The 23777-nt window shown below is 38.8% G+C and overlaps 1 protein-coding gene and 1 long non-coding RNA gene across 4 annotated transcripts; one reads left to right on the top strand and one right to left on the bottom strand.

The window, feature by feature from the left end:
* Window positions 1-3698: 3698 nt before the first annotated feature.
* Window positions 3699-12335, bottom strand: LOC131694013 (uncharacterized). Of its 2 annotated transcripts, XR_009306375.1 has the most exons (5): window positions 12058-12335; window positions 11950-11999; window positions 4645-4727; window positions 4196-4376; window positions 3699-4137 (listed from the first exon to the last, which is right to left on the bottom strand). It is a non-coding gene; the product is annotated as an uncharacterized LOC131694013 (long non-coding RNA). The 2 variants fall into 2 exon arrangements; XR_009306374.1 differs by having other exon boundaries at window positions 3700-4137; window positions 11950-12335.
* A 220-nt stretch (window positions 12336-12555) lies between these two features.
* LOC131693949 (pinin) lies at window positions 12556-22366 on the top strand. 2 transcript variants are annotated; one of them, XM_058982253.1, is made up of 6 exons: window positions 12556-12694; window positions 12768-12886; window positions 12954-13180; window positions 20655-21304; window positions 21536-21844; window positions 21907-22366. In XM_058982253.1, exons 3-6 carry the CDS (start codon window positions 13047-13049, stop codon window positions 22056-22058), a joined length of 1245 nt encoding a protein of 414 aa, XP_058838236.1. In that variant the 5' UTR covers window positions 12556-12694; window positions 12768-12886; window positions 12954-13046; the 3' UTR covers window positions 22059-22366. The 2 variants fall into 2 exon arrangements, with proteins under 2 accessions (XP_058838236.1, XP_058838227.1); XM_058982244.1 differs by having other exon boundaries at window positions 12768-13180.
* Window positions 22367-23777: the final 1411 nt, after the last annotated feature.

Here is a 23777-nt window from a genome sequence, read left to right as displayed (position 1 = left end):
AGTAGATAATTAGCACACATTCAACTTGGGTAATACATATTTTTCGACGTTTTTCAGCATTTATTATCAAATGCGCCAATTCAATTCGTCACCTCAAAATGATTAAACGACTCGTTTCCAATGAAACGTACAATACTTTCTACTTATAACGTTAATATACGATGCTCCACTCATTTGAATTCGAAAAACTTCGGCTCGTTTGAATATGTCTTGTCCAGACTTTTACTAGAGGACATTAGTGTTCTTTTACGAAAGATACGTTAAGTAATGATGTGTAACTCATTATACAGATGGAGCTACTTTTCCGAGTTTAAATTATTTGCCAAAAGTTTAACTGAAATCGTTCTAGTTGGCATGTCAGTTTGTCGGTGGAGCTAATAGACTTTTCTACGGCTCATGTACGTACACGGCACATGACACAAACACTACATCACTAGCTGGTGGAAAATAATAAACAAAGACGGCAAAATCAAATGGGATTGTTTTCAACCAGGAAGCTGCAGAAGTGTTCGTGAAACCGGGCGACAAGAACTCAATATTCATAACAAAGAACGCAGCCATCCGCACACTGAGTTCTCGCATTTTTATACTACCGCCCTCCCCTTAAGCCCACAAGCGGTTTGTTTTCCTCCCAATAGGGATCTTTAATTTGGAAAAATTGTGCCAGTTTTTCATATGTATTGGTAGCGGGTGTCCTTACGAGTACACTCATATCATTCTTAAGCCTTAATTATTATTTTATGATTTTTAAATTTAAAAAAACCAAATTAAATTCAACCAGCAAACTGACAGTTGTCCTACTAAATGACGTATCTGTTAATATCTCGTTCGCCTCATTGTTAACCGGGACAGCACCCCACACAGAATGATCTGGTACTTTGTCAATCCGCTAGCAGCCTGCCATCCCAAGTTTAATCTGCAAACTATGGTAGATCTGATAAGGCAACCTATAGCGTCGGGCAAGTCTCATGGGTTTGGATGTGTTATTGTCCTAAAAGGAAACAAACTAAAAAATGTTTTTTTCAATAGTTTCGGGCCAAAAAATTGAAAAAGGACTGAGATATTAACTCACTGTACTAATCTGCATCAGAATATGCCTTAACCCGCACACCCCTAAAGATCCCTATTTGCAGTGCAAATGATTTGTTTTCCTTCCAATTTAAACGTCAAAACGGCACAATACCAACGCAGCTGGATAAGTCTATCCATCTGCCGTGGTAATGTGGGTTGCCTGCATGTATTAAGACGATTCCCGGTCAAACCATTCGGAATTTGATTAGGAATCCGAAATGGAGTCAGTATGGATTCCAATTCAAATGCAACAACCGATCCATACTGACTCCATTCAGAAATCCGAACTGGTTCCGGCATGAATTTACCTGGGTTGGTGTTGGCAAGTGGGGCATCTCGCCTCCCGTTACCCACTGAGACGTCCAAAAAATTGTTTCAAAATCGTTCAACACGGGTCCAACGATGGACGTTCGTTGAACGGTTATTTGGACGTTGTCCAAATTGGTCCAACAAACGTCCTTCATTGGACGATTTTGAAACCAACCGTTCTTAGAGGGTAGCTATCTATCTGCCGTGGTAATGTGGGCGCAGAGCAGAGATGCCAGATTTGCAGACATGTCTGCAAATTCGCAGACTTAATTTTAGCTGCAGATATTCTCGACGACGCAGATATTTGCAGATTTTTTAGTTTGGTTGCAGATATTTGCAGATTTTTTAGTTTGGTTGCAGATATTTACAGATTTTTTAATATAAAAGCTTTTGGTTACACTAGCTTTCCTGACATTTTTGTTCTTCCCAGACTTTTAAAATTATTATTGCAGACATTTGAAAAAAAGTATCTGGCATCTCTGGCGCAGAGTCCACACGCTTACCGGCCGTTACCTAATTTTGGGTAGAATCCTACCCAAAATGGACTAAAGTGCATCTCCTCACTTTTGGGTAACAAGCTTTGAACTTAAATTTTGGGTAGTGTGAGGACTACCCAAAGTTTGGGTTACAGATAACCCAAGCGTTGGGTACAGAGCGGGTAACTCAAAGTTTAAGTAACGATGAAATAATCCAAAATTTGAGTAACGAGCGGATAACCAAACATTTGAGTAACGCGCGGATAACCCAACATTTGAGTACTGAGCGGATAACCCAAAATTTGAGTACTGAGCGGATAACCGAAAATTTGAGTACTGAGCGGATAACCCAAAATTTGAGTAAAGAGCGGATAACCCAAAGTTTGAGTACTGAGCGCATAACCCAAAATTTATAACGAGCGGATAACCCAAAATTTCTGTAACGTTCGGATAACCCAAAATATAGGCTTCCAATATATATTATATGGATGCTTGGCATTCGCACTAAGAACAACCATCAATATGGGTATCATTTGAAAAGTAGCCATTCGTAGAAGCTGTAAATTGATGATTGGCGCCATTTTGAAATTCAAGATGGCGGCTTTCGGTTACCACAAAACACTTGAAACTACCATAAATATGGGTGTCATTTGAAAGGTATTGATTAGTTGAAGGCGAAAATTGATGATTGGTGCCATTTTGAAATCCAAAATGGCGGCTTCCGGTTATCACAAAACACTTGAAACTACCATAAATATTGGTGTCATTTGAAAGGTATTGATTAGTTGAAGGCAAACATTGATGATTGGTGCCATTATGAAATCCAAAATGGCGGCTTCCGGTTACCACAAAACACTGAAAACCACCATCAATATGGGGGTCATTTGAAAGGTAGTAATTGTTAGAAGACGAAAATTGATGATGGCTTCCGGTTACCATAAAACACTGAAAATCACCATCAATATGGGTGTCGTTTGAAAGGTAGTAATTAGTAGAAGGCGAAAATTGATGATTGGCGCCATTTTGAAATCCAAGATGGCGGCTTCCCGTTACCACAAAACACTTAAAACCACCATAAATATGGGTGTCATTTGAAAGTTAGTAATTAGTAGAAGGCAAAAATTGATGATTGGTGCCATTTTGAAATCCAAGATGGCGGTTTCCGGTTACCACAAAACACTAAAAATCACCGTCAATATGGGTGTCATTTGAAAGGTAGTAATTAGTAGAAGATGAAAATCGATGATTGGTGCCATTTTGAAATCCAAGATGGCGCCTTCCGGTTACCACAACACTGAAAACCACCATCAATATGAGGGTCATTTGAAAAGTAGTAATTAGTAGAAGATAAAAATCGATGATTGGTGCCATTTTGAAATCCAAGATGGCGGCTTCCAGTTACCACAAAATACTGAAAACCACCATCAATATGAGGGTCATTTGAAAGGTAGTAATTGTTAGAAGGCGAAAATTGATGATTGCCACCATTTTGAAATACAAGATGGCGGCTTCCTGTTACCATAAAACTCTGAAAACCGTCATCAATATGGGTGTCGTTTGAAAGTTAGTAATTAGTAGGAGGCAAAGATTGATGATTGGTGCCATTTTGAAATCCAAGATGGCGGTTTCCGGTTACCACAAAACACTAAAAATCACCATCAATATGGGTGTCATTTGAAAGGTAGTAATTAGTAGAAGATAAAAATCGATGATTGGTGCCATTTTGAAATCCAAGATGGCGCCTTCCGGTTACCACAAAACACTGAAAACCACCATCAATATGAGGGTCATTTGAAAGGTAGTAATTAGTAGAAAGTGAAAATTGATGATTGGCGCCATTTTGAAATCCAAGATGGTGGCTGGTAACAAAACACTTAAAACCACCATCAATATGGGTGGTTACCCCTCAGGTTTAAGAACAATTATTCACTAGTGGTCTATCCCCCATACGCTTGCTCATATGTCAGTGGCACCATAATTGCAAATGTGGCCACAGTTCCAACTACAAATATATTTGAAATGAATTAATCATCAACAAAAAACAAATAAAAATGAATGCACAATTAAAATACTTGTCTCTTAGACAGCCAGAATTCTATATTATATTCCAGCCGGTATGACTGAAGTCAAATGGAATTGTAGTGGCTCGGAGCTCGGGTAAGCTACAGTCTTGTTCAAATGTTCCGTATTGCTCGATGTATCTGAAGTCAATAACCGAGATGACGTTGTTTCACCGGTGTTGACTATTGGAAGCCTCAGTTTGACATGACTGAATAGTTTCCTGAAAAAAAAATGTTATTATATATACGTTATATCACAACCGATCATCTTAACCATACCTGAAGTCACCACGCAGATGCGAGGTCATCTAGAGGCAACCAAGGCCCATAGCAACAGGTGGAATATCGAAACAAGCCACGCGGCTCGCTACCAACGAGTTGCCGATCCTCGAGGCAGCACGTCGAAGCCACGTGAACGGAATCGAACGACAGCAAGGAGTGCAGAGGCAGCAGAAATAATCTATAAAAAGTGGTAGAAATTAAATTAGTCTTATGGCGCTTTCGTTTGTTCTTGGTGCTACACAGGTGTAGTGCAAAAAAAGAGATAGACTGATTACACTCAGGTTTGAATGAGTGTAGCACCGACTACACTGGTGTAGTGCAGAGTCAAAAACGAAAACGCCATTAGTTTATCTTCCAGTATATCCACAAGTAATAGTGAATAAATGTCGTTTCCACGCCCTTGATAACAACTTATATTACATGCAAAACTGTTCTTATTTACTTACCAAATATTTTGAGGAGAAAAATTTCTTCAATTATTTATTTGTTTTCCGTTCGTTGGCAACAAAAAGTGCAACTCGATCATCATCTGCAAAACGAAACGCGTCAATTTTTAATTTTTAGTTTGTGTAATTTTGCAACATTTTCCCTTTAGATAGATTTAATAGGTGTTTGAAACAAGACGACCTAAAATGCACGGAATAAATTCTTCGATGTCGCACGCCATATTCTTTAGATTCGGAGTCACAGAACCGAATCAATTTTGCAACCCTGGGGGTATTGATGACAATGCTTTAAATATACGATTCGATTAATAGAATTAAATTACAGGACTAGATTTAAAATAATAAATATCCTTACATATCCAACTGCTCCGGAAAACGATGCGAGGCTACCAAAATTTATTTATATTTCTTTAACCGTATCCAGGCCTGCGTTGACGATTTTCGTTTTCTCAGTTTTCTCAAACCACTCAAAAGAAATATCAAACTGGGACGTCATCAAGCGGTAAGTGCGGTCAAATCTGAAGGGACATGAGCCACTCATTATAAAAGTGTTAAATGTATCACTATTTGCTATAACTTGTTCGTACGATTTACGTTTTGCCTTTCTCAATAGAAAAACTGCTCTGAAAACCGTCTTTTCAACGGAGAACCGGAGGCTCGAGTGACATATACCATTCGATTCAGTCCGTCAATTCTCTGTGTGTATGTGACCACAATCTCACTCACTTTTCTCAGAGATGGCTGAACCGATTTTCATAAACTTAGTCTCAAATGAAACGTGTATCCTGTAGGCTGCTATTGAATTTATAATGGATCTGACTTCCGGTTCCGGAGTTACAGAGTGAAGAGTACGATCACGCAGAAAATGTTGATTTTAAAAAATTCTGTAATGAATGTATAAAGGTGAAAACTTTTTCAAACTGGTGCCACATCTACTTAGATTTGTAGTACTAGGTCACTAACAGCCATTCAAAGTCTCTTTGGTCACATTGGCCACCATCGTCGGTTCCGGAAGCCCCGGCGGAAGTATCCAAATTAAGAGTTACAGTCTCATTGGTTTTTCGGAGATTCGACCAAACTTGGTCTCAAATGAAAGGTGTTTTATCCCCTTAAATGGCTATTAAATTTCATCTCGATCCGATTTCCGATTCCAGAGTTATGGGTTGTGGGGTGCGGTCACTAAGCAAAATCTGTTTCATATCGAATATTCTAGGGGAATTGTATTGACCATTAGAAGGTAGAAATTGAGCAGCTTCTAGTGCTGCGAGGGAAGCTCCTATCTTTATGAAAAAAGAATTCGTGTTTCTTAACATCACTGTTTTCAAGAAAAAATAGTTTTGAAACCCTACATGCACAAGAAAAACTTTGGGAATGAAAGGGTTAAAAGCAATAGATAGATGATTTGAAAAAAGGAAGAGCGTCAGTACGATGATTTCCATTTCACCGAATGCTAGTTTACGAAATGGATGATTCTAGAAACATAGTTATTTTTAATGGTACTATCGAAGTACTTAGAAATATAGGGAAGATCCGATATTATCAGCCACCGATATTGTCTGTGCCTGATTCAGTCTACCCCCGATTTTTTAAGTGCATTGACCCCATTCTGTCACCTCTTGCATGAAAATTTGTTTGATGGGCTCTATCAAACAAACCAAGTCAATCGTCTTAGATTTCAAAATGGCGCCAATCGTCGATTTTTGGCTTCTACTAATCAATACCTTTCAAATCACAACCATATTGATAATGGTTTTTGATGTTTTGTGGTAACCGAACGCCGCCATCTTGGATTTCAAATGGCTCCAATCGTCAATTTTCGCCTTCTACTAATTACTACCTTTCCAATGACACCCATATTGATGGTGGTTTACGGTGTTTTGTGATAACCGAAAGCGGCCATCTTGGTTTTCCAAATGGAACCAATCATCAATTTTCGCCTTCTTCTAATAACTACCTACCATTTTGGGTGTGATTTTCAGTGTTTTGTGGCAACCGGAAGCCGCCATCTTGGATTTCGGAATGGCACCAATCATTAATTTTTGCCTTCTACTAAACACTACATTTTAATTGACACCCATATTGATGATGGTTTTCAATATTTTGTAGTAACCGGAAGTCGCCATCATGGAACTCAAAATGGCGCCAATCGGGATCTTTAATTTGGAAAAATTATGTCAGTGTTTCATATGTACTGATAGCGGGTGTCCTCACGAGTACACTCATATCATTCTTAAACCTTAATTATTCTTTTCTGATTTTTAAATTTAAAAAAACCAAATTAAATTCAACCAACAAACTGACAGTTGTTCTACTAAATGACGTATCTGCAAATATTTCGTTCGCCTCATTGTCAACCGGGTCAGCACCCCACACGGCATGATCTGGTACTTTTGCAATCCGCTAGCAGCCTGCCATCCCAAGTTTCATCTGCAAACTATGGTAGATCTGATAAGGCAACCTATAGAGCTGTGCAAGTCGCATGGGTTTGGATGTGTTATTGTCGTAAAAGGAAACAAACTAAAACATGTTTTTTCAATAGTTTTGGGCCTAAAATTGAAAAAGGACTGAGATATTAACTCACGGTACTAATATGCATCAGAAAATGCCTTAACCCGCACACCCCTAAAGATCCCTATTATCAATTTTTGCCATCTACTAATTACTACCTTGCAAATGACACCCATGCTGATGGTGGTTTTCAGTGTTTTGTGATAATCGGAATCCACCATCTTGGATTTTTAAATGGCTCCAATCATCATTTTTTGCCTTCTAATAAACACTACCTTTCAAATGGCACCTATATTAGCGGTGGTTTTAAGTGTTTGGTTGTAACCATAAGCAGGCACGTAGCCAGAGGGGGGGCTAGGGGGCTAAAGCCCCTCCCGAAATTTTTCAAAAATGAATTTCAAAAACCGGCGATGTTTAACAAAATTTGTTGCTCATGTGGTTTGAACAAATCTTTGAGAAAAAGTTGAAGAAGGCTATTTCTAACCACCAAAGGCAATGGTCACGAAATTCAGTCACTTTATGCTTTTGCTCGAGCCAGTGCGACGCGAACGATAAAAATAGTAACTTTTATATTGTGTGTCTTGCCTAAAGAATAAAAGAAACTGTTACTATAATTGTTGCTGTAGTAATCTGTCGAGAAGCAAGAAGTGGTGCTCCAGCCAAATACGGTGATTATAAAATTATTGATGATTCGCTTAGGACCGAGTATTCATAATGTGGAACATTTCCTGAAGGTGTAAATGGAGGTTGGACCTTCGGAAGCGAGTTCTACCATGTCAGGCATTTAGCGCTCAACAAATTAGCCCAGATGAAACCATTCATTTCGAACAACTTAAAACACATGGTTGAAAGTGACAATGCTATAATTAAGATCCTCCTATATATGGACGATGAGAACATCAATGTTCCGCTACAAGATCGGATATCGCTTACTCGCAGATTAATGTCATATTTGGGAGAAATGGAATCCATTCGGAAGGATAATTATTGAGAGCGAGAAGCAAGGAACAAATCAGACATTCGCAAACATAAAGGCAAAATTGACGAATTGACATAAAGTTTTGCAAAAGTTTCACAGGAAACGGATAATTTGCTGTGATTTGAAAACAGACAACTCTAAAAGAAAGCCTCTTTTGAAAATTAGATGTAAGTGCGATGTGTTCTCTTCCAGGTGTCGGAAGCAAGTGATGCTGAAATTATTAAGCTCACTTGTGTTTATAGTTATTTTGGTGGTGATATATTTACCTAATTTTACGTAAATTAGAAGCATTCAGAATCAGTGCTAAGTAATTTTCTTTCGGTTAGTGAACATGTTCTGAGCAGTTTCGCTCAGTAGATTAAATTCTGGGTAGTTTTCATTAGTAGATTAAATCATTGAAATATATATTTTACATTGTCCAAAAACCCATGAAATCCGAAATAATACCTTCAAATGTTCAAATATAACATTAACTTAATCTAGGTAATCTTCTCAAGTTCCAACGGTTTTGCAAAATTCTGAACGTCAATGAGCTAATGATCTTATTCTTGCATTGTAGTGGAATCAGTAGTTTTTTGCACTCACTTTACATTTTGACTTTTACTATAGTTTCAGGGATCTAGGAAAATCAGTCTACGATATTTTTAATTCGTAAGTCCAATGATATGAAAGTATCGAAAAAGAATCTACTTAAATAAATAAATAGATAGTTATTCTCAGATGCCTGATAATATTGTCGAAGATAGCGTTTAACCCATTCCCCACGAGAGTCAAATGAAAAAACATGTGTTTTTCTCAGGATTATAATTACGACATGATCAGTATCATTTAAACAGAAATTTCATAAAGTTGACTTAACGCATACTTCGGATGAAGTCACAGAACTAGTAATAGTAGCCTGATCATGAAAATAGGAGTTGAAGTTCACTTTGTTCGGACATTCTTTGCAACGATAAACTTGGATTTCACACTGATATATTCTTATCCATGGAGACAACCTTGACGTTGGTTTCATTCTCCTGTTTAGCAAATGCGTGTAAAGTTTCGTTAGGCGGGTTTTTGGATATTTTTGTACTCATTCCAATTTAGCGTCTTCTACACCTTGTAAACGTGTAGTCTAGAATGCGTAGCATTTTCAATCAGCCCTAAATACTTTGATCTCTTGATGAATCTTGAGAGAAATTTCTAACTTATAAACTAATAATAATAAAATTTAATTCGTCGATGCACTATAGCTTTTCTTGTAACAGACAACATATTTTTAGGGTTTTTAGTGTCTATTGTCTTAGTTATGGAATTGTTTTCACTAAGAACATTTCATAATTACATTCAGTTTACTGTGACTATCTCAAGTCATCAGAATTTATACATTTATGCAATAATTTTCAAGCCCCTCCCGAAACAAAATCCTGGCTACGGGCCTGACCATAAGCCGCCTTCTTGAATTTCAAAAAACGCCTATCTTCAATTTACGTCATTCAGAAACTTCCCAACTGCCATTATCCAAAAGGAAATATTACCCGAAAATTAAAAAAAAAATCTGAAAGTAAACGCAACACTTTTTGGTTCTAATCACCTACATTTTTTAGGTGAGCACACGCAGAAAAATAATTATTAAAGTCGAATAAAATGAGGGTTAAAGCAACAAATTAATCAAATTGTTCAGTGTTCAATAAAAAATGTTTGTTAATTTAAATAAAACAATTGTTGAAATAACTCTGAATAATTTATTGGGTCAAACATGAAAAAAAGTTGAATCAAAAAAATGTTTTATTGATCTCATCATAACAACAATCGAAACAAAAATACAAATTTGTTGTTTCAATAAGTCCGTTTGGTTGCTTTAAACAATACAAATATTTGTATCAATACATATCAAACATTGAAATGAAAAAAAAACTATTTTATCAATTCAAATTGTACATTTCGTTGTTTTAAATATAAGAAACGTTCAAAATAATGGTTTTGAAATGTTGAGTCAACACCAATTTTGTTGCAAAATGTAATTATATTTGTTGCAGGGTATATAATTTCAACCATCGCTCCTTCACCTGGTACATTCGCATCAACTTCAGTAGTAACAATCGGTATATTTTCCGTGACACTATCGAGTGTCTCCTGTTCATCTGCAGAATTCACTTATTCTGGGCCAATTTCAGTAGCATCTATAAGGACTATTTAAGCGTGAAAAAACATCGCCACTGTCGCTGTAGCCTGACGAATATCTCGTACTACTAGAACTGTGTCTTCTGCAGAGTTATTCTATAAAATGAAGTTGAAAGCAAGCAAGACTCTATGGATGCGATCGTCTCTGTTCTATTCTTTGACGCGTCGAAAAATCCAACAGCAGATTTTTCGTAGCATTCGTTGTACCTTCAAATGAATAAATTGTTCTCAACTCATTGCGCAAGACTAAATGATAAGTAACTTACCACTGAAGAATTTTGTTATGTTTAGAACCTTCGGCATAGCGACGGCCTACTCGCGTAAGACCATTACTTCCGCGGGATGCTTTTACTCAGTTAGTTCCTCGGTCAAATGCTCGCTTGATATCGACTTCGAACGACTCAACGAATCCGGCAGTAATGCCAACTTGACCTTTGTTGCTATTGAATCCAACAAATCGCTGGAGAGTATATTTTCTTTGGGATTTTGTTTTCGATGTAACGCATCAAAAACAAATTACTTTCGATCGCTTCAGAATTCGATTGTTTGTCGCACGTGTAAACAATGTTCTTATTAGTTAGAACAAACTTTTATCTCTTTGTTTCAATCCAGCAAGGATTGTCGAACTAATACAGGAAGACTTTTGGAATCAATCAGACGCATGTTTATGCTTCAATCACTGATTTATTTGAAATAAACAATAATTTGGTTGATCTTCGAAAAACACAGATAACAAAACCTGTAAGATTAATGTAATAGATATTTTGGTTGATCCAACCCAAAAATCCATTTTAGTTTAATAAATTCCTTGATTTAAAATGAAAATTTTATCTTGATTAAAAGTGAAGAAATAATTTGTGGAATTAAACATAGATAATTCTTTTTCGTGCATTTAGTCACTTTTTCCCATCTTACGGTGACCGTCGTCACTCAAAATGATTATTGGAATCGCTCTGCCAGGTGACTTCTGTCACCTTGGGTGACTATAGTCACCTAAGTGACTGCGGTGATCGCTTTTTCGCTCTCACCTCACCAAACTAGGCGAGGTGACGCATCATAACGGTGAGAATACATTATTCTGTTTTTTAAATTTTAAACTTTTGTTTCATTAAACCTTTAGTAACATTGGAACCTTTGTTATTTTCAATCATTTGCTATATTCGACCTTTTATCATTCAACATTTCGTCGCATCTTTTAGAATTACCCCGTTTACTAAATTCACACCGCTTGAGGTTTTTGCCTGCTTTTGATCAATAGACTCGAATTAGAATTGTTGCAGCCTGGAACATTTGGCATATAATTGCCAAACTGTATCGCTTTGTAGCTGCTATTGTTACTCATTACTTTAACCTGCGTGTGTCAAGGGCAACAAATGTCAATCTAATGGGCCCATCATATGTAAGAACGAGAAAATATTTAATCACCGCTAGCCGCTGCCATTACCCTCTAGTAGTTATATTCTATTTTAACTCTAGCGATATGCATTTCAGACATTTCCAAAAAATATGAATCATCAACGTCCCATCATGAGTTCAATGTGTCTTTCGAGGTCCGATCGGGTTTCGGAATGATGCGGTGGCCGCTATTTAAGTACTATGAGCAACTCAACATGAACCCACAAGCAAAAAATAAACAACGTTTCAGTACTCACCGACTCATGTTTTAGATCCAGCGCTAATTGCTTTATCCTAAGTTTCTAGGCTGAAATAAATTAATCATTAATTTTAATTGAAATTATTGCATTATGCATTATAATTACCATTCTTTTCCAGAGCCACTTCATGCAATTTGATTCACAACAATAACAATGGCTGTCAAAAACATTACCTACTACTTTGTTTGAAATGGACTACCCAAAATATAAGTACAAAGCGATGAACTTGAATTTGAGTAGACGTCATTATTCAATTCCTACCCAACACGAAGTTCACAGCGAGCAACTCAAATTATGGGTAATCGCCATGTTCAAATTTCTACCTAATTTTGGGTTGCCCATGTATAAACTTTCCAGTGAGCAAATTTAACCCAAAAAATAGGTAACTTTGATTTTCAGTGCATATTTTCAAAATGGCCTTGCACGATCAATTCACAGTCTATATACTAGGGCCTTTAGATCAATTGAGTTCTTGTCGCCCGGTCTCACGAACACATCTGCAGCTTGCTGGTTGAAAACAATCCCATTTGATTTTGCCGTCTTTGTTTATTATTTTCCACCAGCTAGTGATGTAGGGTTTGTGTCATGTGCCGTGTATGTACATGAGCCGTAGAAAAGTCTATGTATTGATCAAAAATTGGTTTATTGTTAATATTTCTGCTCGTGTAGGGTCCGTTTTAGATCGCCAGCACCAAGCAAAATCGTTATTAGTGAAATTTCTAAAAGTGTTTAGATAAGTAAGGTAAATTGTACAATGATTGATATTGTAGTACTCTTTAATTTAATACCGTTTGTTGGTTATATTTTTGGAACAGATTGCCAAATGAATTGTCACGTCAAGGTTTACAACTATGGTTACTGACGTCATTGAAGGGTGATGGGAAAATTTGTTTCAATAAAATATTTGACGTTTTTGTATTAAGCTCGTGCCAAGGTAAGTTCTAATTCTAAACGAACTTATGTGGTGTAATATATTGCAACAAATCTTTCCTGGCTCGGAGCTGAAAACAAAAACGATACCAGAACGTTGGAATTGGTCCAAAGCCGAGTTTCAAACAGGCACTCATCTTTATTTTACTCATATCAATTTTACTATGACGATAAGATATACTGATTTGCAGCAAGAGCTGAACAAAGCTCGTGATAATCTCAAAGGGCTTAATGATAATATACGTAAAATTATTGGTCGAGATCCTTCAACCACGGAGCAGTACAATAACGGAAACAGGTATATTATGCCGTTTTGCTTGACCACGAAACAGTTTTGTTTTAACCCTAACCACTCAGTTCGACATAGATCTTTCATTAGGGCTTAAATCGCAAATGTAAAACTGCGTTTTCGCTATTATGACATTATGCGACAAAAATACTACAAGATTGAGGTGAAAATTAGTTAAAATGGTTTTTAGTTCGATTTATAATTAAAGAAAACAAAACGGCGAAACATGCATTTTCTTCGAGATTTCGACTTAGGCCCTTCTTCTCATATGGAATATAAAGGCTAAACTTACATTTTTTGACAGAACCGCGCGTACGGTTATTATTCACAAAATTATTCTTTAAACGGCGGTTCTATTATATAAATGATAAGCAATATCTACTAGGATCATGTCTACTCGATAGTTGTTGCATATAAACATTCGAATATTTCGATATTTTCATGAAATTCGAAGAAAAGATGCACGCGCCCTATCATTTACATTGGGTTTCTATGCGCCCATTTGCTGAGCCCTATTAAAAAGTATACTGTCAAGCAGTGGCGTAGTAAGAAAATTTTTCGGGGGGGGATATGAAATTTTTTTTGTATATATATATATGAAAAAATGTTCAAAAACTTTGTGAGCAGGAAAAAATGTTCAAAAACCAACTCAAGGAACGGGTTTGGGTAGTCAAGATAGGAAAGCTGGTTGTTGGTATAGAATTAATGCTCTTCCACTACGAGGACAATCTGGGCGGCAAACTTCAGACTGTCTAATTTACTGAGCCCTTCAGTTCCCTTGTGCCATTCAGTACCACTTCCTCGTTGAGCTTCCGACTGGTTCGCGAACTACTCGGTCTAGTCCCCGACGATAGATCTAGCCTACTCCGACGAAAAGTTCCCCGGCGAGAGAAGTTCGAGCCAACCAGCCAGGTGCTGTCAGTTCGGCGATTCCGGTAAAGTAGGGGTTTGCTGGAGCTCCGGCGCGACTGGTGGTGTATCGTCGCGGTCTACGCGGTCTCGTTCCCGTCGGTGAATCTGACTGTAAGCTGACGAAGAGGTCCCAGACGAAAGAAGTTCTCCCGATACCGATTCTTATTTGGTTTCAGTACTACAACTTCTTGAGCCCTTTGGCTCCGTAACCGGTGCCATTTAGCACCGCAACTCCTTTAAACCATTTAGTTCTCTTCTTGGGCCATTTAGCACTACTTCCTTGATGGTCCATTCAGTCCTCGACTTGTTCGCGAACAACTCGGTCTGGTCCCCGACGATGGACCTGACCTACTCCGACAGAGAATTCCCCGGCGAGAGAAGTTCTCGCGAGATCGAGCTAATCAGCTAGGTGCCGAGGTCAGTTCGGCGATTCTGGTGAAGCAGGGTATCCGGTGCACTGGTGCGCCGATGACCCGCGACTAGTGGTGTTTCGTCGCTGTCTACTCAGTCTAGGCGGCGAATCTAGCTTACGCTAACGGAGAGTTCCCTGGCGAAAAAAGTTTTCCCAATATCGATTTCGCTATTTTTCTATCGGAACACCGGTGGGGTGCCGTGGTCGTTCTGGCTATTCATTTCGAGTGGAGCGTGACGTCCGGTTCGCTGGCGTTTCGACGACTCATACTCGCTGCTCTGTTGCAGTCTACTCGACTAGTCCTCGGCAGTGGATCTAGCTTATACCTGTGGAGAGTTCCCTGGCGGTGATTGCTCTCCCGAAACCGTTGTTCGATGTCCATTCCGCTGTAAGACGGTCATGATCTACATCAACGGTTCTCAAGCTTTTTCGTACCACGGACCCCTTAGATATCACACTGGGTTGCTGCGGACCCCCACAGATAAACATCAATTTTGTATGCTATCAATATGTTATTTTCAATTTGTTAGGAAACAAGATTTGAAATTTCAATATGCACTCGGAAAATATATTTTTCTTTGCGGACTCCCAGCAATGACTTCGGGGCCCCCTAGGGGCCCGCGGACCCCAGGGTGAGAATTACTGATCTACATCATATCTCTGTTTACTGCGTTACACGTCTTTACGAGGCTTGTCATTCTGTAGGCTACATTATTCGGGTTGATGTCCGGTCCTCCCGTTTTAAGTAGCTCCCTGCACGTCACTTCAAACCTCGGACATTCAAAGACTCTCCTCGGACATTCAAAGACTTCAAAACTCGGACATTCAAAGACGCTCCGGTGTCTCCTCGATGTTCACACACTCCAGGCACAGTGTTGACGTTGCGTACCCACGGCGATGAAGATACTCCTTAAGCAGCCGTGGCTCGGTAGGAGCTGTTTCAGGTGGAAGGTCATCTTTCCGTGCTTTCTATTGACCCACGTCGACAGGTTTGGATGAGCCGGTAGGTCCACTTTCCTTTCTCCGTATTATCCCATTCCTGCTGCTACGTCACCATCGAATCGATACTCATCATCTTCCTCACGTTTCTGACGTTTCATTGATTGTAGCTCTTGATATCCTCCGTCATGATAGTGCAGATGGGGATCATCTCGGCGTCAAGGCATACTGCCTCCGGTACGCAATCGCAACTCATACGACCAGCAGTCGAAGCGTCCAGTACAGCTTTTCGCGGTTTCACTTGGTTTTCAGCGCCGCACCCCAAGCAGGAGCCCCATATCGCAGTATCGATGACGAAACACTAGATAAAGACCCGACATTTCGCATGTGTAATCAACGTGGTTGTTAAAGCTCAATCAGTCGTCGATTATCACTCCCAATTGTTTCAGTGCACGCTTCGATGCATTCACATGCCCTTCGATGGTGATCTGTATCCGCTGAACCGCTTTGCAGTTGCTGTCCAACAACAAATCCGTCTTGTAGTGAGCTATTTGCAGCTTGACCCGTTCATCCAGCTCTCAATTGCATCTATTGTCTACGTCACCGACACCTCTATTTCTTCAAGTGTCTCACCGTTAGTGACACATCGTCCACGAAACCAACGATTTTCACTTTCTTGGGTGGCCGCAGTGTTAAGACCCCACACTGATAGAATATATTCGTAAATCGCTAGGAATTAATTTCGTACAAACAACTTTCATAAAATATACGAATTTTTCCTACATATGATGAATCGTTCGTAGTTCTATCGAAACACTTTTATTTTTTATTGCGAGTTTTTCGTGAAAACCGCGAAATGAGTTTCGTTGGCTTATTACGAAACAGCTTCATTCAGCAAACGAGTCGTTCGCTGTTATATACGAATATCTTTATAATATTTACGAGCACCATTCGTCAAACAGTCCACATCAAAAGGGCAATATGGAGCAATTGTTGCTATACATCAGATAATTGTTATTGTCTGATTATTTAGTAGTCGTATCCGTGTCCGCCGGTTGCAGGCAGATTTCCTGAACCTCTTTCGCTTCCAGTTGATTCAGAATCTGGAGCAGTACAGAATCAGTTGAGCCGTCGCGAACTGCTCGTTGATTTTTTATGAATAATTTTGAGTTTTTCTCTGCCGGAGCAATATCGGTGCTGTCAAACATCGATCCTAAAAGATCGAATGCGACCAACGAAATCGTTTGTAATATACATAAACGTTTATTAAAATAAACGAAACATTTCGTTTCTTTCACGAAAAATAATGTCGATAACTTTCGTGCAACGTAAACGAAATAAGTAAAATTTACGAAAACTTTCGTTCATTAAGCGGCCATTTCTTCGCACTACAATAAAATCGATTTGGCCACATCGATTTTTTTAAATAAAAAAACGATATTGTCAAACTTCGATCCCAAAAGATCGACTGAAAACAATAGGAGGCTAATAAATACGAAAACTTTTCTAAGATAAACGAAAAGATTTCGTGCGACCAACGAAATCGTTCACAAATGTTTATTAAAATAAACAAAACATTTCATTTCATTCACGAAAAATAATGTCGTTAGCAACGATAACATTCGTGCAGTGTACATTAAATGTGTAAAATTTACGAAAGCTTTCGTTCACCATACGGCCATTCTTGTTCATAAAATGAACGAAACTTACCTTTTACAATGCACGAAAATACTTCGTTGCAGAAAACGACGAATGAATTCGTGCATAGCATGATTCATTATATTCACGAATTTATATTATCAGTGCATCGTACATCCCATTCCAAAGTGTTGGACAGAGAATGGAGCCCTGAGTAACACCCGCTGCGACTCGCAGTGCCTTCTGCCCTTTTGTTCGTCTGGTACAGCAGTGCTCTACTCTGGAAGTAGCTCTTCAGGATCTGGCTCATTCTTTTATGCCACACTGCGGCATTGGTCTATTCGGGGCTGGATGGCCCGGTGACTTCCCTGACTTTGGCAGCAACATCAGATTCTGCACCTTCCTCATTTCGGGGATTACCATCGTCTAAAGACTTCAGCAGTAGCATCCTGAACATGTCCGGATACGCCAGGATCGCAGCTTTCAGCGCCACGGTTGGTATTCCATCCGGACCGAGGGTTTTCTTTGATTTTAGTCACATCGACGCGTCTTTGAGCTCGTCGTTAGTCACTTGCCACTCGACTGTGTTGCCTCCTTCTTCTTCGCCGTACGGTGTCGGTGACCAGGTAGTTGAATCGTGATTCGGGAAGAGACCCTCAACGATTATCTTTAGCTTACCCGGGCATATTTCAGCTGGTGTCGACGGACCCTCGTCTTCGTCATGACGAATCAGTACGCGTCCCCCAGGGATTGGCGTTTATTTCTCAGCACAGCTACTTATGGCAATTGGCTTGCTAAGCTTGATCTCCCGTTTTAAAGAGTCCCTACCTTCTAGATACGTCGCTTGCGCTTCTTTCTCACTTTCCGATATTGCGCTCTGAGCCCACCTGTTAATGACCTATTCTAGCTACTCTAATGCTGGATATATCGAAATTTAAAAATTTCAAGCTATTTTGTTTTGACAAATAAAGGTAAATGTTTGTTTTATGATTTTAGTACTATTACGCTATTGAAAAAGTTATCAAATTAAGTCAAATTAAGATAAAAGGTTGAAAGCATTCGAAACTATCGGCTATTGTCAGTCCATCGCAGGTGGATACTCATCCGACCGCGTCCGACCGTTGGTTTGAGAGCAATTTAAAAATAGTAGTTTTTACATAATTTTGGTGCTTTTTATAAAACATCATAAGAAACTATAAGTCTTATTTAACTGAATCGCCTGCTAAGATTTCTATCAGTTTCGTAAATTGTTTACCGTTTGTAATAGTCATAAATTTTCGATGAAAAACCCTCACCTCCCTCCCTCCTCACCTTTTCAAACCAGCGGTAGAACTTGTAGATGAGGAACAAAGAGTCATCGAGGAATGTTAACGTTACACACTTTTCTTTAGTATAAAGTAGCACTTCCGAAACAAGTTTTTTTTTACTTTTGTTCATAGTTGATAAACTGAAAGTGTTTTTTCAGCACAAAATCGTCATCTCCACAACCATTTCGGTCAGTGCAAAAACACCCAACCTGCCACCGTTGGCAATCAGCGACTACGACAAAAACGACACAGCACTGCAATTTTGTTTTTGTTTCGTACTTTTTCATATATGTTTTTACTATGCTTTACCTGTTCACTCATAATAGGGATCTTTAGGGGTGTGCGGGTTAAGGCATATTCTGATGCAGATTAGTACCGTGAGTTAATATCTCAGTCCTTTATCAATTTTTTGGCCCGAAACTATTGAAAAAAACATTTTTTAGTTTGTTTCCTTTTAGGACAATAACACATCCAAACCCATGCGACTTACACGACCCTATAGGTTGCCTTATCAGATCTACCATAGTTTGCAGATGAAACTTGAGATGGCAGGTTGCTAGCGGATTGACAAAGTACCAGATCATGCTGTGTGGGGTGCTGTCCCGGTTAACAATGAGGCGAACAAGATATTTGCAGATACGTCATTTAGTAGGACAACTGTCAGTTTGATGGTTGAGTTTAATTTGGTTTTTTTAAATTTAAAAATCATAAAAGAATAATTAAGGTTTAAGAATGATATGAGTGTACTCGTAAGGACACCCGCTACCAATACATATGAAAAACTGGCACAATTTTTCCAAATTAAAGATCCCTATTAACGATTATTTTAGTTTCCTTTGAAAAAGGCCGCCAAATACGGTCGAAACGTCGGGCAGTTTTAAAAACAATTCGTTTTCTCAAGCTAAATTGACTAAGAAAGCCGTAAATATTCACAGATAACATAACAAGTTTTGGAATGGTCATCAATAAAACAAGGTAATGTATGTATTGTCTCCAATGTACAAATATAATTTAGAAAATTATATTTGTTAGAAAATCGTCCTACTAATGTTACTATAGCTACCATTCACAATGGTTTCGTTTAGGTTGAGTTTTTGAAGAAATATTAGAAGAAAACAAATTTCACACTGTTAAGTGGATTTTTTATGAAAAATGTGCTCAAGATCAAATATTTAAGCTTCTCTTGAATTATAATTGCAAAATAATATATAGAACAACAGAAAATAATTTTGTCCAGGTTTTCGGCCTAGTTACCCCGTGCGCCGTCTACTGCATGGCCCTAGTTTTCGTGACATTGTCTTGTTAGATCAGCCTATCAACGTACTTGATTCCGTTGTTCGCCGAAGTAACTCAACAACGTCCTTCTTCGTGCTGCAGCAGGGTTCTATTGGCCGATGCGGTGGCGAATCGCCTGGTGGTCTCTATGGGGATACTTCTCTCACACTCTCCAGTCCATGTACGCCGTCAGTCAAGGACTACAGAATGGGGCAAAATTTCTCTCGGTAGCGATATCCGTTTCGTGAACCATTAAGCTCCTAGCTCGTCGCTTGTTATAGTCCTCGGAGGTCGGGTTGGCCTCCACAACGTGCCGACAGGTAGGTGTCGAGTCTGCAGCGAATTTTCACTACAAGGAAATATTTTCACAAGATAACTTTTGCAAATGAAACTTTGAGAATTTCATTTTAAATATTAGGCATATTTTTGTTTGACATATTCAATTTTTTCAAATTTCTCCAAAATATTTCGGGGGGGGTTTCGTCCCCAAAACCCCCCCCGCTACTACGCCACTGCTGTCAAGCTCGCCCATTTACCCAGCCCTACCCAGCAAGACAGAGTCAGAGTTTAGCCCTTTTACCGCGCCCTTATGAAAATTATGTACACCGTTTAGCCCTTCCGCAAATGGTGGTTGCTGAAGGGCGAAATCACGACTGGGATGCAAATTGGGCGTAAGCATTTTTTTAGTTTCTACCCACTAAAAGCACATAGGAATTAAATTCTTTGTTATATTGTCATAAGGTTTAACCATAGATGCTTCCGGAAAAACATGGTCATAAAGTAATTTATACCTACAATAAAAACTACATTTAGAAAAGCATCGCCGTATATTGAAACTGATTTTTCTCCATTTGAGTACATTGCGACTTTGGCGCTATTGAAAGATCTGTGTCGAGTTCATTTTCACAGCAGGAGGGGTTAGAACCTGATTCAGTTTCGCTTCAAGCAACAACGGAATTAGTGAAACAATAGTATTAAATTAAAAGCAATATTATTTTAGTTGTTTTGGTGCATACTCTCGGAACGAAGCCAGAAAGCGAAACCTGAATGTTTTTGAGCACGGCAGGAAAGTAGAACAAGATCGCCGTTTTGACGGTCAAAATCTAGCTAAACGGCGGGTGGTAGGTGAGACCAAATCTGTGTTTAGTAGACTGTCTGGCCCACCAAATCGCGATATTGAGTATGAGAAACCAAGAATACACTCTCGGGTAATTAAGGAGCAACCCACGCGGCAGGAGATTGTAGCAGCTCAAGGAAGTGACGAACAATCAAAAGCGCGAAACCGACGTATTTTTGGCTCACTTTTGGGAACATTGCAAAAATTTTCGCAAGAAGAATCGAAACTCAAATCAAAGGAGGAGAAAAAAGCTCAGATTGAAAAAAAATTGGAACAACAGCAGAAGACAGAGAGGGAAAATGTCCGCAAGCAGAAGCAAAGCTTGTTTACAGGAAGGAAACGACAACAACTGGAAATTCGAGCTCTTGAAACAAAGATGATTAAAATGAGGGATTTTGAAAGCTGGGAAGATTCAAAAAAACCATTGGCGAAATACATCAAAACTCAGACAAAACCTCAAATATTTTATCTGCCAAAAAAATTGGATGCCAAAATGGAAATGAAGCTGAAAGATAGCCAAGAAGAATATAGAAGTGAGTCTGTTTTCGTTATTGATAGCGAAGTTTAATTTTTATTGCGTTGAAAATTTTCATTTAATGTGAAAAAAATGTGCACCGGAGGGATCTCCTGTACTTCCACGCAAAAGTGCAAACATACAGTGTTCAATTGGCACTTCTGCTAAAAAGTGTAAAATCAGTGAATGAATTGCCCCGGTGCACAGTAATCGTAAATATAAAATCTTATATTCTTATATATCTATTCAGAAGCAGTAGAAAAAAAGCGACAAGAGGTATTGGACTCTATCGCCAATGTAGAAGTTCGTTTTCAAGCAGACATCAAGAGACTGGAGGAAAATGCAAACCGTGGGAATTCGGATGCCAATGAATATAATTTGATGATTTTGAAACACGACCAGGTAGCGACTGCCGACGAAGACGATGACTTTCACGATGACCATCCCAACAGCCCTTATAATGAAGACGATCACTTCGAAAACGTTGAGGGACCTGCACTACCTTCTACCATGGCTGCGTCAAATTTTAAAATCACTATACAAAATGAAATTAAGCAAGGTGAACAAAGACAGCATTTTTTGTTTAATATCTACCATATTGTAATACATATATCGTTGCAGAGAAATCGGAAGCGATTCAACAAGTCGTGCGTTTGGTAGACGAATCGACTCTTTCCTTGTTTAACGATGATGCTCCACAGGAAAATATTTCTTTTTTGGCTCAGGGGGAAAGCTTGCAAATTACTTTCAAAACGGATGGCGAATGTGAATGATTAAACTGTAAAATGTACTATCGTTTGACTGAAAGCAATGCAAAAAAGTAGAACGATTTAACTGAAGTATTGTATAAAAAGATCCAATCAAACTACTTTGCGTTGTAGAAAAAATGCTAGTTAGACAGGTTCCTTGGGTCTGCAGTGAGCAAAGATTTTGCAGGGTTTTTGACTAATTGGTTGATTTTTGAGTACGTTCGTCAAATTGACATTGCTTGTTACGGTCGATACAACTAAATGTAATGATTTTGGATACAATGTAACCTAAGCTCTTACAGTAAAATAAACAACAGTACAACGTAAGTAAAGTAAGTGTATTATAGAATCCCGTATAGAGGAATGTGCAACACTGCCTAAAATGATGCCCTCTTCTTTGTTCCTGGTGTCCACAGTTTTTTATGTAACTTTGAGTCAAAGGCCTTAGTACAAAGGTACGCAGATTGCGCAGAGAGTGAAGCCTACCTATCGAGCAAAATTAAAATACAGCCTTGCTGCAGAGGTACCAGTTTATAGGGTAACAGAGGTATTTTTGTATGTTAATTAAACGAAATCACACAAAATTTCGAAAATCTAGAAGTTCTTTTATCGAAAAATTCTCATTAGGGGCCATTCATATACCACGTGGACCAAAAAACCTTCGTTTTTGACCCCCTCCTCCTACGTGTACAAACGTGGACAATTGATGTACCCCTACCCCTTCCAAGCAAAATCCACGTGGACATACACGATGTTTTTGTCAAGTAATATAAAAAGGGTTTCCAATTTCAGATGTATTGTGTTGGATTGTTTTGTTACTGGCTGTAAACGGAAGCATCTAATAAAAACGTAGTTCACACTTTGTAGGTTTTCTTAGACATGTGTGAAAATTACAAACATTAAAAATTGTGTGCCTGAAAGAAAATTCTTTGGCATTCATCATGGTGTCACAAAATTTAAGTAAACAACGAACTTAATTGGCTCTTGAAAAATCAACAACATGATTTATAATAATTCTAAAATATCGGTTGAAAACGATGTACAAGTTTGAATGAAGTGTTTCTGGAAGCAACATTTTGTTCGGTGTTGATATCCACTGATTTTGTGACATGCACATGCTATGTTGTTAGGAGCTCTTTAAGTGTTGCACAGTTTTGGGATGATTTGAAGGAAAACATCAAACACTTATGCTAATGATTTTTTTTTTTGGATTTTGTTTCACGACCTTATTAACCCTCCGAAAGTCGCGCTTATGACCCACTGAACGAGCAGCCGCTGCTGCTCTAAGACGATTTTGCCAGATTTTCAGAGCGGCGTGCACTCAGTGCACTAGCGCGACTCCCGGAAGGTTAAGAAAAAATTATAAGTACGAGTCCACGTGGACTATTTGTATACCCCACCCCCCTCTCCAAGGACTAGCGTGGACTTATTCGAACCCCCTACCCTCCCCCAAACTGTCCACGTGGTATATGGATTGCCCCTTATAATTATTGTATGTAGGGTGACGAGCCCATTTTCGCCATGTTTCTATTATCACGCTACCCATTTGAAGCCGTTGGTTAGAGCAGAAACTGCCATCTTTGTTCAACACATTGAGTCAAATGGTAGCACAACAATAGGGGCACTCGATTCGAGTTTTCGTTGCGCTCAAACACGAGTATTTCACTGTCTTCAGCGCATTTGTGTAATTATGTTGGTTCTTAACAACGAAGCAAAGCTGTTGATGTCAATTTTTAAGCATTC

The sequence above is a fragment of the Topomyia yanbarensis genome, chromosome 1 (genome assembly GCF_030247195.1).
Source record: "Topomyia yanbarensis strain Yona2022 chromosome 1, ASM3024719v1, whole genome shotgun sequence".
NCBI classification, from domain to species: Eukaryota; Metazoa; Arthropoda; class Insecta; order Diptera; family Culicidae; genus Topomyia; species Topomyia yanbarensis.
This window is presented reverse-complemented; position numbering and strand designations above follow the sequence as displayed.